This window comes from Athene noctua, chromosome 1 (genome assembly GCF_965140245.1).
Source record: "Athene noctua chromosome 1, bAthNoc1.hap1.1, whole genome shotgun sequence".
Classification (NCBI taxonomy): domain Eukaryota; kingdom Metazoa; phylum Chordata; class Aves; order Strigiformes; family Strigidae; genus Athene; species Athene noctua.
In genome coordinates, this window is record NC_134037.1 from 60,395,004 (window position 1) to 60,411,716 (window position 16,713).

Consider the following 16,713-nt stretch of genomic DNA (forward strand, 5'->3'; position numbering starts at 1 on the left):
TCAAAATTACACTCTTCACTTACCAAACCTACAAGAAAAGTAATTCTTCATGGATTTGCAACTTACCAGCAAAAATGAAAGAGCAGTGTTTCCAGTGAACAGTGAGCAATGGGATTTTGCTTATAAATAAAGGGAACTTGCCATTTGTTTTCTCCCCTGTAGAGTATGAAGGTCCAGTATACCAGAGTGTCCCTTCACTTGCATCTGTGCTTTCCAGAATTTTATTTTTTATGCATAACATCTTCGGTAGTTTACAGGGGAGAATTTGTCACACTAGTAGAAATTGAATTTCTTTACAGAGGTGCAGATCAGACATGGAACTATTCACTTTTCTTTGTGAGAGTGTCAGTCTTCAGGTGAGACGTAAGAACAGTTTACTGCTTTATTTAGCATATGAATCTCTGAACTAAGAGTAGAGTTTTAGTTAGAAAAATCTCATTTGTATGTGTCTATTTTAAAGTAAAATGGCCCCTCCTTTAAGGAATATAGCTGTAATACAGCTGCCCAAGTTACAGCCTGCACAGGGTTACATTACATTCAGCTTGGGCCAGGCTAAAATGACAGGTATAAATCAGTGCTTTTCTGATGTAGTTTGAACTTTGCTTTATGTGTGGCTAGCAAAGATTTCCTTTTAAAAGAAAGTTCAGGGTGCAGAAATAATTTTCTTATTTAAAGTACTATGCCATCTGTTTCTGTTTTCTGTTGCTGGTATCACTGCATTTTGGGGCAGTAAGTGGACCACTGTAGAGTCTGATTTTGCCCTGCCTGGCCCCCTCCCAGTGTTTTCAAAGAAAATGTCAAGAATCTGGAGGGGGGGTGGGGGTGGGGGTGGGGAGGTACCTCTTCTCATAGTTTAAATGTTACCTTTCTGTAGGGTGAAGGTCGTGAGAGCCTGCTTTCTCCTTATGAATTGGAAGCAGAGTTAGCCCCTCCTGAGATGCTTTAGAGAAGTGAAGCACAGCTGGACATAAGAACTGCATGCTGCCTGACATTTTAACACTGTACTACAGCTCAGCTGCTTTTAGACATATCTGAGTCGTTCATCATGCTGTGAAAATACACCATGTTGCTGTGTATACCGGGAGTTCTGAAGTTCTTAACACACTATGGTGTTTTGAAATGAAAAGGCTTCTTAAAACTCAGAAGTTTGACATTGTGATAAATTGATATTGAATGATGGGCTCCTCAAAATTAAAAAAGTCAAGGGAAAGAATAAAGCTAGGTATTTCTACCTGTGTTATAAGGAATTTTTTCACTTTTTCTTTTTGCTGTCCCATTCTGTAGCACCTTCTGGGTCTGCAGCAGCAGGTAGCCTAACAGGCTACCTCTAAAGCTGTATTTAATTGCTGATGCTAGTACACAAACAAAGATGGACTGTTTTGGTAAGACAAGGCTCCACTGAAGTTCCTGCTAATAAGCAAACCAGCTCTGTTCAGTTCAGTCCCATTCAAAACACAGGAAAAGGATCAATCTTTGCCAAACTTGAAAGGCTGAAACTATTACAGAGGATAAAAATGATTTATTTCAAGTGGGTGTAAACCATATTTTCAAAATAAGCTCTGAAACCACACTCGACTCTTACCACATATATTAATCATACTCTGTTGGCATGAAATATAGAAAGTGTTCAGCTTTGTATTCCTTCGTTTTATAAATGCAGGTTTGTTCTAACATTGAATATAAGCAGTGCTTCTTAAGCACTAGCATAGATGCCAGATACAGTTGCCTTCTCACTGTGAAGTGTTACCCCATTGTAGCTTAGTTTACTCTTAGCAAAAGGGCTTGCCTCTCAGTATTTCCCTAATGCTTAAAACCCCTGATATTCCTGATTAATTTGATTATTTGGTTTTAAGTTGTTGTATTTACACTTCTTTAAACAGAAGCTTGTACTAATACTTGCAGTAGTGTAATACCATTTTATATTTCTGTAGCAAATTGTTTTCCTAGTTTAGCATGTTTGAGTGCTCTAGTGCTGGATTAATCATTTGCTTTTTAAGCACAGCTCCGTGATGTACCAGGTGATTCTTTGAGAAGTCACTCTAGTGATGTCCTTATGCTCAAATTCAATTTTCACATGCTGCTACCAGTGACTTAGTATCCTACAGGTATAAAATGTGGGCATTTCCCAGCATGGAATTTGTGGGGTTTTCGGTTTTTTTTAATACCTTTGAGTACATAATCCTCCTGTGCTTACACAGGTCCACGTAAAAGCCAAACTTTGAGCCTAGCCTTGTTTGCATGTGGTAGAGCTCTGCTGATCTTTTAGAGCTGGAAATGAAATTCAGGGAAGCTCCCTCCTAAGAGTGGGTGTATTGCTGGAGGAGCTGCCTCTCCTCTGTACTGCAGGCAGATTCTCTTCCATCCTGACCTGCCTGCACCTTGAGCTGAGGCTGTTTAGAGCACCACGGCAGCAACTGCTCACTGAAGTGTTTGCTGCTATGCTCTGGTCTGGGACAGGCTGCCACCATCCTCCCCCTGCTTTTCTCTCTCTAACATGTATCTAACCCCTTTGCTCTGCTTAGGTCTAGCTACATTGCCAAGAGAACAAAGGTAGTGCAACAGGGATTTTTTTGAAGTTAGTATGAACCTTAGGTTTTATACCATTTTGTTATGACTCTTCTAATCTCTGGCTCCTGACTAAATTAATTATCATTCAGTTAGAGCTCATATGTTTCCATTGCTGAGGCAGAAATGACAGGGTAGTGTTGTGTTGGTTTTAGGGTTTTTTTCCTCCTTTCTTAGCTTAAATACTGCATTCGTGAAGTCTCTGACGTGTCTTCTGGTACCACTATGCAGAAGCAAGATCATCATCCAAATCTCAGGTGTTTCTATTGTATTTAGTGTATTGTTCTGTTTGGCAGATTCCCATAATGGAGCATGCTAAAGAATATGCAGTCTAGGGAAATCAAATTTGCCAGCCTTGAAACAGGTAATTCCTAGAAAGAGGTGCTGGTTGCACCATTGAACCCCTTTTTCTTTGCACGGAGATACTCAGGAAGGAAGGAATTGGGCTGGTGGTAAGCTCACTTGTACAGTCAACACTCATTCATGCAAGGTTATTTGAGGCAGACACAAACATGCTCAAGCTGGGTCCTTGCAGACTCTCAAGATCCAGCAGGGTTTATTAACTTGGGCTCAGTGCCAAGCAAACGCAACTCTGCTGCTCCCAGACCAAGTAGGATCTGCTGTTTTGGCATGGAGGCCAAGCTGTTAAAGCCTGCCGAGCGTGAAGGGTGCAGAACTGGGTCCAGCGCTGTTCTCGGATCCAGGAGCTCTGGAAACACGTTGTGGATATCTGACCATATGGATCAGCTTGGGACCATCAGGACTCATTAGATTAACAACAGTTTCAGCCCTGTTAACCTTGAGCTTGCTTCTTTACCTCGTTTTGTTTTGGTCTCTTTTTTTAAATTATTACTTTTTAAGGATTTTTTTTTGAAGGGATTGTTTTTAAACTCTGAGTGCTGGGAAAATTTATTAGCTTGGTCAGCCCCAGGCTCAGCTCACACTTTCTGCACATGCAGTGTGGCATGTAAGGAGCTACTTGGAAGCAGACTGCAGAGACACTGAGCTTGCTAAGCAGGACCCAGCTCAAGGCTAGCACTGAGTCAGAGCTGCTAGACTCTGATGATCCTAAATTGACTTTAATTTCTCTGCATTGTGGCTCCGAGCACGTTTTTCAGTGAAACAGTATACAGATGTTCCATTGCCTGCTTTCTCGCAGCCTGTGTGAGCGGTGATAGTGGAGGCTGACCATTACAACCAAAGCATGGAGTACTGGATGGATGCTGCCAGTTAGGACTTCTGTTTTGCTTTTGTGGAGTACATAGCCATGGGACATACTCTGAGACTGTATGTTTAATAACCGCAGTTGTCATAAGGGTAATTAGCTTTTCTGTTTGGATTTAAAAATACTCTGGAAAAATCGCTTGGACTAAGTCAAAATAATTTTAAGATGATGTGCCTGATAGTTTGTGGACTGTTACAGTACTTGAAAGTAAATTTCCTCAAAAAAAATCACAAATGCTTGCTTAACTTTTCCAAGCAAAAGGTCATACCGATCTTCTGGGTTTTTTCATATGCAGGTGCAGCTGGGACAAGCGGATATAAAATGCCCAATCACAGAGTGCAGCGAACACCTGGATGAAACAACTGTCCTCTATAACCTGCCCCATGATGACATCATCAAGTATAAATATTTCCTGGAACTCAGCCGCATTGACTCCAGCACCAAGCCATGCCCTCAGTGCAAGCACTTTACAACCTTCCGGAGAAGAGGCCACATTCCTACCCCTGCCAAATTGGAGAACAAATATAAAGTGAGCATGCTTGCCAGGAGTGTGTGTTAGATGGCACTGCAAAAGTAGGACAGCATTTGGTGGGCATTAAATGAGCTTTCTTGCATCACTGGGGCTGTGTACAAGCTGTGATTAGGAATATGAATCTGTAGTACAGCACTGATTTAACTACTTAATTGTTTTCTAACAGTTCAAACAGTTGAACTTTAGCCCTTACTTCTTTGGTGAGTGGTGTAATTTTGTCCTAACACACATTTTAATTTAAAGACTGTTATACTGTAATTTCAGTTGAAGGTAAAAAGCAAGAGATTACAGTTAGAAGAAGCTTTGGGCTGCTGAAGGTCCATCTCAGTTCCAGAAGACCATGGTTCTGTCTTCAGCATCATGCTCTGTGTTAGTTTTCCATCCAGTTATTAGATATGTTGTGGTTAATTTCATGATTGAGCTGGCCTTTCCTGGACAAACGAGTTCTTCTCAGTACAAGTTTAGATGACTGTTTAGATAGCGCTAATTACACAGCATAAGATTCAGCCCAGTACAGAGATTAAAAGATAAAAAGGTTGTATATCCAGTGGAGTTGAAACCTTGGTGAAGCTAACTCTGAGTTATGAGCTACTTATAGTTAATGTACTGCACAGATACACATATGCCACACTATGTGTTGGACTTAACTTTTTCAGATTTTTGGCATCTTACACAGAGGTGGAGAAATTCAGAACTGCAGGTAAAAGTCCTTCTGCCCACAACCTTTCTCCTTTACCCATCTGCTTAGCATTCCCTCAGATGTAGACAGGATGTAGAGTCCAGAGGTAAATGAGAGGTTTTAATGCTTCTGCAATAGCCTCTCAAGGTACCAGAAGCTGTTAGTGTCCCACTGGTGTGGGTCACAGCTGGTGCAGCTGTTGTCTCATAAAATGCCAACTCTGAGTATGTTCCTCAAGATGCAGAATGGGTCATTCTGACCACCAGTGCTCTTCTATGAGTTAAAATGTTCCCACCATTTCCCTACAAATCATTATCAGAAGGGATGGGAGACTGTGTGATGCATGAAATAATACATCACTGCAGGACCAGGGAACTGCTTCTGGCTTGCACTATATTGTAGCTCTGATCTGCACAGCTTAAGTCTCCTCCTGGGAACAGACTGACAAAATGTATTCTTGAGCTGTGCCCAGCTGTTGCCTGGAATAATGTCTAGTTGATGCTGCTCAGAAACATAATTAGGGAAAGTGCTAGCAAACAGTGTGTGTGATCGTAGTCCAGGCCTTCTTCCTACTCCCTGAACCTGTGTTGTTTTCTAACATAGGTACAGCTTTAACATACTTTAAGCTTAGCACAAGGAATAGTTTTGTTGCAGGGATAAGGTTTAAAAAGAGTACTACATATGAGATTGTGTATATGTGAGCAGTTACATACACACATAGCTGTGGGCCCTTATTATTGCTCTTTTCTTAGATTCTCATGTGATTGTATGTATCTTGTCCGTGCCTTCAATTACAGGCTCTTTGGAGGTGAAGACTCATTTTGTTCTGCATATAGCATAGGAGACATGACTGGAGACTGGCAGACTCACATATTCACATATTCACATGCAACCAATATAAACAGCAATTGCACCAGATGAATTCAGCACCAGCACTGGAAGTGCTGCCTTCAGAAGAACTGAGTCATGTGTGCAGAACGTCTATACCCAAGCCTACTAGTAGGATCACTGCACGCAAGGGCTCAGTGCCAGTACCCTCACTCTGCTATACACTGCAACGGGAAAACACTTAAATACAAGAGCACATTTGAACAGATGGGTTTCTTTATGTTTTATGGGTTTTTACATATGTTATATGTAAAAATGTTATTAATGACATTCCTACAATTTGATACACTATTTAAAAGTATAAATAACATCTAAATTTAAAGAGGTAGGAAAATTATTAATTTTATTTGCTAGAGCTGTTTTGTGTCAGCTAAACTGATCAAAGCCCAGCAGTTCAGTTTGCTGCTGCTGGTTTTTGTTTTTGAGGTCAGTCTTGGTGGGCTAAGCCTAGAAAGTTAGCTGGTGTATGTATGTTGAGAGAAGAGCGGAAGGAAAGGGAAACTTGCTATCTAAACCTTTCTTCTCCCATTAGTGCCACTTAGGACAGCACAGTACAGCAGTGTGACTATTTAGTTTTTCATACCAAATATTTGTATCACAAATGGATCCAACTTTTAACTAGGGAAATACCTCTGCCACCTGTCTTATGACCTCAGTTGGGAGTGCAGGACTTGGTTGTAGACAAGATCCTAATAAAGCTTTGGTGAAAGCTAGTATTCCAAAGTGCAAAGGAAATGGGCATAAACTGAAAAATTAGTAGTTTAGTTCCTATGCATGGAAAGATACAGGTTTCACAAAAGTGAGTAGGCTGGCTAGTTTTGTGAGGAGTTTTGGGGATGATCTGGGGAGATTTTTTTTCTCCTAAGCCCTGGATTTCACCTGTTGCTTAATGTTAGTTCTTTGACCTGCCACCTGCCATGAAGAAGCAATTCTTGGTTCTTAGACTCTATTTCTGCCTTGTCAACCTTTGAGGTTCATAATGAAGTTTTCTTGTTTGCTTCTGTCAAGAGATACACATCATATAAAAGGGCTTTGAATGCTTGGCTTTGGAAATGTAGATGTTTTTTCAGTGCGGTTGTTACATAAACTGTCTTGTTGGAACTACTCAAGAGTTTCTGAAACTTGTTGCTTTAGAACTAGTAGGAATTTGTACCTGCAAAGATGCTGTGATAAAGTGGGTCTGTGTATTTCATATCAATCAGTTCTCCCCTTTTTGGATCAGATTTTAACCTTTAGTAGCTATCTTCATAGCTGTACATTACTTCAATTCGTCTTGAGCCTGAACTGCTGCAGACGTGGTTATTTTGCTGTGCTCTCCCTCTTTGCTCTCAGCTGTTCATTCCTGCTAACTTGCTCTTGCTCATGTTGATGTTTTGGTGTCACACTGGGAACTGGATCAAAGATCAGCTCCAGTGGGATACAAGATTTGTTTGTTTTGTTGTTGCTTGTTTTCAGCTGGTACAAGAGAGGGGACTGGTTGGTGACAAGGAGGTGGCAGCTGTTTTGGCAGGAGCCCATATTTATTTTGGAATAAAGTAACTGTTTAGCTGTAACTAAAGATTGTAGTTCATGTAATCATTTAATTGCATGATTAATTTGGCCATCTTATTATATATCTAGCATTCCACTAAGCAGCAGAAAATCCCACTAAGATTTTTGCAGCTTCAGGCTCTCAGAATATTTTTAATGTGCAGTCAGTTTTGCTATAATTGTGTCACATCAAGCAGTGTTTTGTGTTGAAGTTACCTACCAGTTTTGAAAGGTCTTTCCCTGGGAGGTGAGAAAAATCATAGACTAGTCCACAGTAAAGAGGCTAGCTAAGAAAATGGAAAAAGTTAGCTTCAAAGGTCAGTGTTTCAGAAAGCTGAGAACCAAAAGGGCTAGTATGAGAAGTTGTGTAATCTTTTCTATTTCAAGGAAGACTGACCTCCAGATGGCACAGAAGTTTGTGTATATATCCATCCTCTCAATTCTGATTGACTGAAATGGAAGTCGTAAAATAAATGGAAAAACTTTTGTGTGACGAAAAACATATTTGAAAAAACACTGGATTGATGTTTTGGGGGGTTTTCAGGTATAGTTTCTCTGCTTTGCTGGACTACAATGTATTTTACTGGTTTAAATTATATGTAGATAGCATTTCTGTGTCCTTGTGATGATTTCATTCACTAATACTGAAGCATAAAGCAAATCATATTTGACTTTTTTTCTTTCAGAAAAACAGAGAAAGAATGGAATAAGAATCTGAAAGACTGCTATAATTGGCCGGTTGTGTTCCTATTTCTTAAGCACACTGGTGTCACGCTAAATCCAAGTTTGAATAGGTTTAGGGTTTTGTTTTGCAGCTACTGGGAAACAAAGAAAAATAAGGTTCACAAGTACTTAAAAGAGCATGCTTTTCTTTGCTTAATGTATATTCATACAGTATTGAACAACAGAGAAGTCAAGTGGCCCATTCAAAATGTAAAAACTATTTACCAGTTCAGTTTTGAGGAAGGTGCTATGAGGGGTGGCAGGTGGAAGAGGAAACTAGGAACTCCAAACCTGGTAATGAAGTAGACAGTTCCCTCTAGTTTACTTCAGTTAGTCAGGCCTATTCAGGGTAACAAATGTTATTCTGAGTTCATGCGGTTAGAGCCTCATCCTGTATTTCAGTACTTTCTAAGTAATGTATTTGGAAACATCTGATGTCAGTGTGCATGTATAAAATTAAATATATCTCCTGGTGGCTGCTATATTTCTTTCAATTATATGCATACTATAATGGAAAGATAGAGCTTGCAATGAATGTCAGATTTTCACCAGAAAAATAAACCCAAAACCAAACACACAAACCCTATTTTTTAAAATTATGTTGGCATTCTGTTTAGGAAAGAAGTGTTAACTTGTGGCTTCCCAGATCGTTGGTTTGGGTTTGTATTTTTTTAACATTCATGTTCTATCTCAGATGTCAGACTACTACAACTTATAAAAGCTTTCAGGTTGCAGAACGCTAAATTGTGGCTACAAGCTCCATCTTTGTCTGAGGCATAACAAATACTGAGTAGTACAGTGTGATGCTTGCAGTAGGTCACTGTGACATGTTAATGAAAAATGTAAATTCAAAGCTTGGGGTGGGGGAAAAAAAGATATGGGGCAGGATAGTTGCTAGTAATCTATCTTTTGTATATTGGTTTATAAAGTATTGTGGAAACATGTATCAGTGCTCTGTGTTACTTTGGTTAGTAGCAATGAATACACTATTCTTTAGGTTCTTCAAAGTGGGAATTTTCCTCTTTCCTGTTAAACTGTTTTATTAGGAGATTTCGTTTGGGAAGCAGAGATGCAGGATAGTGTATTCCCTTTGGTTTAGCATCTGGGCTAGCAGACAAATCGGAAGGGGCACTGGCTTTATTTTGTATTGGTTTTGTTTATACTTTATCTTGGCCTTAGATATTACTTTGTTTTCATGTAAAAAGTAAGAATGCTTTTAATCCACATGTTGCATGTGGTGTTCCCCTACAAACAAGTTTAATTTGTTGTTCTTTCCTGGTTTTGTGTTGCTTACCTGTGTCTGCAGTAACTCACTTCACTGACAGGAGGCATGTGATAAGCGCAGTTTTCTTCTGTGTGAGGTATATTATTGTGTTCCTTAGCAGAAAATGTCACTTTGGAGATATAGAAAGCAGTAAGCTATACTTGCACCAGCTACAGGATATCAGAATTTCATCCATTTTAATATTACATTCCTTTTGAATCTGCTTGATCTGAAGGAAGTGTATGTATTCTAACACTTTTTTTTATAAGGATAATGACTAGTAGATGGTAACTGCCTAAAATGTTAATTTGTTGTAATAAGAAAATCTGTTAATTTGATGTGTTGTAGTAAGAAAATCTGTCAATTTCTTGATGCTGCTTCTCTTCCTTGCACTTTAGTCGTATGCCCAAGGAAAGGATCCTGGAGGGGAAAATGCTGTCCTATGGGTAGTGAGAAAATTATTAATTCTCTTGACCATTAACTCCCATTTTTACACTTGCTGATCTGTAGATGTATATTGGCATAAAGAGATAAGCTGAAGTAATGCATTGAGCAGCACATCATATAGTCCACTATTAAAAGTAAAATACTTGGTTAAACAGTGCCGCACAGAGGTACCTCACTTTATACAAATGAAGCTATGTTTTGCACACTGCTGCAGTGTAAAAAAAAATTAAAAAAAAATTAAGATTTCTCTCTACAGATGAAGTTAAAGACAACCACTGAAAAATGGGTCAGCTACAGCCATAAAAATGCTCAGCTTGAGCCATTGTGTCAATTAAGTTTTTAATGTGAAACATTAAAGGCAGAAAGCTAAATGCTATCTGTGTGTATAGAACTTGGAGAATAGCATTAGGGGTAGTAGATGGCTTCATTTCTCAGTCATGCATCAGAGGTCAGATCAGCTTTGTATTAGTGTGCTGGCAGTGATGGATGTAGAAACTGCACATATAAATACTAATTTCAGCTGCCCCCCAGCAAAATACTTAAGATTGATCAGAGTGACTCCTTTGGACTCTTAATTGGAGCCAAGGCAGCACACCACCAGTCAGCATGTCTGAGCAGAAAGCACAGCAGCTGTTGGGAGTGAGAACTTCGGAAATACGTTTTGGGGGCTTCATGTGTGACTACACACTAGGATGTAGTTTCCTGAGCAGCACCCTCACACTATGCATGGCCAGCACAGACACGTGCATGGTTCTGTGCTGAACCAGCTCTAGGCACGGATACAACTCAAAAGCTTTTTTTTTTGTCTGGTTGAATTCCTCAGTCCTGTCCATCAGCTGGTACCAAGCAAGGGCAGTGCCAGGCATGGGCTACAACTGGAGCTGGTAGACAGGATTCAGCAGTCACGTGAGAGATGTACCTTCCCATCTTTCAGGCTGAGATGTTTTGCTGCCAAACACAGCAGAAGTGGAAACATGCCTGTGTCTAATGTGGCTTCTAGTTGTTGCTTTCCTTAGTCACAATCCAGGTAGGAGGCCTGTCTTTCATCAGATAAGCACCAGCAACTTGCCTCTATTTATTACTTGTACAAACACACCAGCTGCTATAGCTTTTATCAAAATAGCTGTGCTCTGAAGGAAGACATGATGATGATGATGATACCTGTTTGACACAATGATTTAATACCCAGGGAGTGGGAAGAATAGATCCTTTCTCAACTTGAGGAGCTTGGCTTGTGGTTTTTGCCATTAGCTGTGGTCTGTAGCAAGTGGGCTGTTTGGTACAACTTCATCTTGCCCTTACACAATCAAGAGCGAAAGGAGGTGCCTGACTTCCAGGTGATAGTTGTGGCCCTTGGTTGAGACCCTTGCTCTTGGCCCTTTTTCCCAGGACCATTTCTAATATAAGCTTCATAACCCATTCTGGACTCTATAGAGACCATTCAGAAGACCAGGGAATCCCTGGTAATATCCTTGTCAGGGAAGTTTATAACTAGAAGACTGAGATCCACAACGCTGAAAACTGGCTGCTAATTTTTAGGTGATCTTGCACATGTATTGGAGGCAACTGGATAAGCTTCCTGGATTTTGCCTTTTGGCATTTGAGCCACACGGTGAATTTGGGAAGAAGTTTCTATGCTTAAACCAAGCTACATGTGCTTTGTTTGCTTGGGGCCTTTCCTGGCTTTAGCAATTAGTTCTGTATTTTCTCTCTTTGAAAAAGAAAAAATCAGTTTCTACAACTTGTGTTTTTAAAACTGACCCTTCAAAGGATGTTAGACCTTTGTTGGGCAGCAACTCTCTTAATTTAAGAGCCGTCGTTTTAAAACGAGCTATCTAGTTGGGTCAGTGCCCAGCTTGCAAACGTCATGTTTTCTCATTTGTACAGATCCAGTGTCCATCTTGCCAATTTGTCTGGTGTTTCAAGTGCCACTCTCCCTGGCATGAAGGCGTTAACTGCAAAGAATACAAGAAGGGAGACAAGCTGTTGCGTCACTGGGCCAACGAAATCGAACACGGGCAGAGGAATGCCCAGAAGTGTCCAAAATGCAAGGTGAGCTGCTCTCCCTTGGCTTCCAGGTAGTGGCTTCAAACCATTTAAATATGTATTAAAGCAAGTATTTGCAGCTTCTGTTCAGCATGGAAAAAGGGATTCACACTTGTGCAGATTCTTGTCAATGACCCATTGAGAAAAAACAATCAGATGTTCTACTTACTGGTTCCCTCATCAATTCTGCAGAATCTTTGCATGTAAAAAAGTTATGGAAATCATAAGAGGAGGCTTTGATGTATGCTTATAATGAATGTGTGTTACAGAATAAATTATTCCTAAAATAAAGTTTAAAGAAATTTAAAGCTTTAGAGAAATATGATGCCCTTTGTCAGGTTTTCCAAAGAGCTTGAGTGAATGCAGTTTGAGTAAGACAGAAAGTACTCTGTCAACAAGTTAACTAAGGAGGACTTGAAGATTTGGCAAAACCAGGAGTATTTTTAGAATTTGTTAGTTCTTTACAAGTCTTTCTCATGCATTAATTACTGAAGTGCAGCCAAGTACTCTAAAAATGTTATTAATCTCTTTCAGGATAGGAAATATTTCCCAATACTCAAATGAGATTCAACAGCCCTGCACATCCCTGCCCTGGCTGACCTTAATGAAGGTGGACATCATTTTTGTTCACTATTTTGTTTGCAGCACTTATCTCCAGCTACTGACAGAGTAATAATTCAAACTCTTGAGAGCACCATGGTGGTGTGAGACTCTCCTTTTTTTTGAAAGGGAGTGCCTAATATGAACCTATCTATTGCTCTACATCTACTTCATGGAGAGAACAAAGTAGGGAAACTGGAACATTTGATAGGAAATAAATATTGAATGGGAATGTTTCCTTCTGAATTTCCAAAGTATACTTTTGTCACACTTTGAGCCTTACACTGCAAATAACAGAATGTTTATCATTTTGCTAGTATCTTATTTTGGTCTTGGAAAGAAATGCCTGTGATGCCATAGCTTGAAATTGAAAGATTTCACTAAGAAAACACTAAGAAAAATTCAGAAAGCTCTAAAGTCAGCAGTTCATTGTTTACCCTTCCTCCTGCACACACATGACATTTTAACAGAGTTTTAACAGCTTGCTGTATGGTAAGAATTGATAGGTTTGAGCCAGTTCTAAAAATGTTCACTTTCTGGGAAGTCTTTACAGTAAAATCCTTTTACAAACATCATTCCTTTTCGAGTGGGAAGTATGTGTTTTGGTTTTAATTCTTTGACTTGTGTCCAGGTTCAGATTTTATGACAATGTGAATGATGTAACTCTTGAAATAAGTTGTCCAAAAAAGAAGAAAATGCTTCAAGCAAAAAAGTACAAATGTGGAAAAGCAGGGAGAAGAGTTGTTAGTTGCAAAGAGAAAGGAACTAAAACTGCTAACCTTAACATGCTTATTCTTCATTTTTTTAAAAAATTTAAAATGCCAAATGTACAACTGTTTTCACCATACTCAAAATAAAAGGTTGGACACTTGAAATTTATTCAGGTTAAGTCACTAATGTTAAAGCCTGAAATTGCATGAATTTGGCTATTAATTTCATAAATACTTGAGGCTTCTTTTCTTAATCAAAAGAAAATAAAACCTCCTGTATGGTGGGAGGCAGTATGGAAAGTTATGAAACTAGCACAGAAAGAAACCTTTGTTAATAAGTCCTTTCTGGTGACGTGGTACAGGTGAATATTGAAGAGGGAGTTCAACCTTTTCATAAACTGTATTGCTAGTCCCTCTCCTGATATTTGTTTTGTTCAGTGGTGAAAAAAATTCTTCCTGCCTACAGCCTTCAAAATGTTTATTTCAACACACTGTTTGTTTTAGAACCGAATCTATAATTATCAAATAATCAAAAGAACCACTTAGCAGTTACTGTTCTTTTTCTTTTTTCTTAATCAGTTTTTGAGTAGTTGTAAAAAATACATTTTGTGGAGCATTCTTCATCAAAGCATTAATATATGTCTGGGCACACAAAGATAAACATTACATCAGTTAACAATTTGGATTGGGGGATTGGAGCTAATACTTTCTCTGCCTCTCTCTCCAGCCATCCCCCCAAAACCTCTGTATAAAATGACATTGAATCAGGTGACTACCATATATCCAAATAAAATAGAGAAAAGAGTGACAGAGGTAACAGATTTGATACATACTATTTGATTTATCCTTGTTCTTGATCCACATAGTCAATGTTTCAGGTGACAACATATTTTGATACGTGCATATATTCTGCTTAAAGAACCTCTTTCATGTTTTGGTTAAAGATTTTCAGTGGCCAAAATTGACAGGCAGCTTGAGGAAAAGGCAAGATTAAATTGTAAGCGTCAAGATTATTAATATTCAGTCTTTATGCTAAAACTGAAGCTAATGGAAATTAAAGGTAGAAACTTCAGTAGAGGTAGAATTTCTTTACTGAAATAACTTCTAAAATTACTGGTAACTTGCAAAGTGTGATCTTGATTCCCAGTGTAAACTGTGGCCATATTTTCCAGATATCTTCTGGAGTTAATTATATATACACACTGACACATATACCCACAGACTCTTTCTTTAAGTAGCTGTAACATGGAGAAGTAGAATCCGCAATTATTATCTTATCTGGGCGTGAAGGTGAGAAAATGGGAACACTCTTATGGTGTGTGTAGATATAGGCAAATCCTTAGGCAAGTATTCACAAGTTTTTTCAGTAGTTTTGGTAAATGCTTTGAAAGAACATAATCCCTTAATGTGAATACTAGCAGGTACTGTTAAATAAGCTTAAACTTGATTACTTTTTCTTGTAGGTGGACGCAGCTTTAGTGCAGCTAATGGGAATAACATATATTTACTTGATTTCTCTTAAGATATGCTTACATAAGCAAATAAAAATGTTACGTGCTGTCAAAATACATAGTTGTAGATTCATGTTGTGACTGTCAGTATGGAAATACATACTACAAAATGCTGCTTTTTAAAAACTATCTTAATTTTTACATCTTTATTGTTTCTAATAGAGCCTATTTCAAATTTATTACATGCTATTGTGAGAAACTCAGTGTAGACCATTCTTCTCAACAAGGCTTGTTCAAAAAGCCCTGGTCTCGTTCTAGAGGGACTAGCAAATGAGTTCAGATCTGCTACATACTAGATGTCTTTTCATAAAATCAATAACCTTACTTGTCTATCCCCACTACTGTTTAGGGTTTTATTTTACAGTTTCTTGTGACGTGTTTGCAGCAAAATGCCTTTTTTCCACAAGTGTTTTTACAGTACAGCAAACCAAGGAAGTACTTCGAGTTGGTGTTATCTTACCACAGATTTCAAAAGCACCACTGTCTGAAAAACACCAAACAGTGGCTCTAGCCTAGAAAGCTTCGAACAGCAGAATAAATTTAAGTAAACAAGGATGTCAATGCAAATCAAGTTGTATGTACTTCTTATCTGTGGATTCACTGTTATGATTCATACAAGTGTCATCAACTCAGGGCATAGTTTTTGAAGGTGTTGTGCAAATTATTTCTCACACTCTGAATGGAGAAGAGTCCTGTCTTGTATAGGAAGGGATAAAGCTGTGCACCAGCTTTTCTTCAGAAGGAGTGGAGGAGAAATGGCCACTCATTCTCAGATCTCTTAGAAGCAATTTCCCTAGAAGACTTCTGTGAGAGGGTATGTAATGTGCAGAGGAGGTAAAGTGAGGGTCTGAAATAGACACTGTGCTACTTCAGTTGTTACTTAAGACTCTGAGATTTGCCGTTGGTGTGTAATTTTCACCCCTCTTTGTTGTGGGAACCATTCTTGGGTTTCTGAATGACTATACCCTCACCTTACAGGGAAAGGTTTGTCTTTGAGTTTGAGCAGGCTCTGGATGCAGGATGAAACCAGTAACGCTAACTGAATGCTTGGAGGCAGAAGTGGGACTTGTAGTCATTGTGCTTTCACCTTGCCTTCTCCACCCACACCGTGCTGTGGGGGAGCCTGCAGTTACAAGTCACCCAGCCCCACATGGGGGGGCTCATCATGCTACAGCTAACTATAGCAAGGCGCATTCCCAGCCCCGTGCATTCCCCCGGCTGCCTGCTGCATGCCACGGCATTGCCAGCAGAGCAGGAACACTTGTGTGATATCTGACCCGTCGGTGATCACTTTCTCAACCTATAGATTTGTAATCCATCTCTGTCAGTGGCTTATTCTGAGGGGAGGAAGGCATGCCCATGTGAACGTAAGCTGAAGTTGACCCAGTGAGATGTCATGTCTTAGGCTTGAAAGCAGCCTGACTGAATCATACAGAGTTCATCTGGTATTGTCAGTCTATGTGCATATGACAGGGAGCACAGGCCCTGCATCTAAAGTTGTTGGGTTCTTTTGTTTAATTTTTGTTAATGAAGTCTCTCCTCACTAAAAAAGGGAAGGTTTTTTTGCAACAAAAAATACAAGCAAGTGCAACCAGTTGTTCCAAATTTGCAACTTTGAAGACAGTTTTATATGTGCAGATAAGTATTCATTAAAAATTTTTTAATACTTTTTGAAGAAGCAAAGATAAAGTATGTGTAATTGCAATACATGTCTGTGAAGAAATAAGTCCTATATCACCTTTGTTTTAAGAGGACAGTATATCTGAAGGATTTAGAGCAGAAACAAGTAGATGTCTGGGTAACTGGAGCTGGGATACTTCTAGGAAAATGTGGGTAGAAGAATGGCAGTGTCAAAGACATGGGTATTTCCAAAACGTATTGATGGTAGAATGCATAAAGCTACTGCCAGCAGTTCCTTGAAGTTCTTGGTACCAAAGAAGATTAATTTGTTTCTGAAATGTGAAGTAGTTTAGGTTTGCATCTAGAGTTTTGA

At 39.2% G+C, this 16,713-nt stretch overlaps 1 protein-coding gene across 1 annotated transcript in view; it reads left to right on the forward strand.

Annotated features, from left to right (window-relative positions):
• RNF217 (ring finger protein 217) overlaps positions 1-16,713 on the forward strand; it is a 69,398-nt gene that overhangs the window by 29,512 nt on the left and 23,173 nt on the right. The window contains exons 2-3 of the mRNA XM_074896249.1: positions 4,086-4,319; positions 11,741-11,905. Of these exons, the coding sequence (XP_074752350.1) occupies positions 4,086-4,319; positions 11,741-11,905 (399 nt within the window). The remainder of the gene's footprint in view (positions 1-4,085; positions 4,320-11,740; positions 11,906-16,713) is intronic.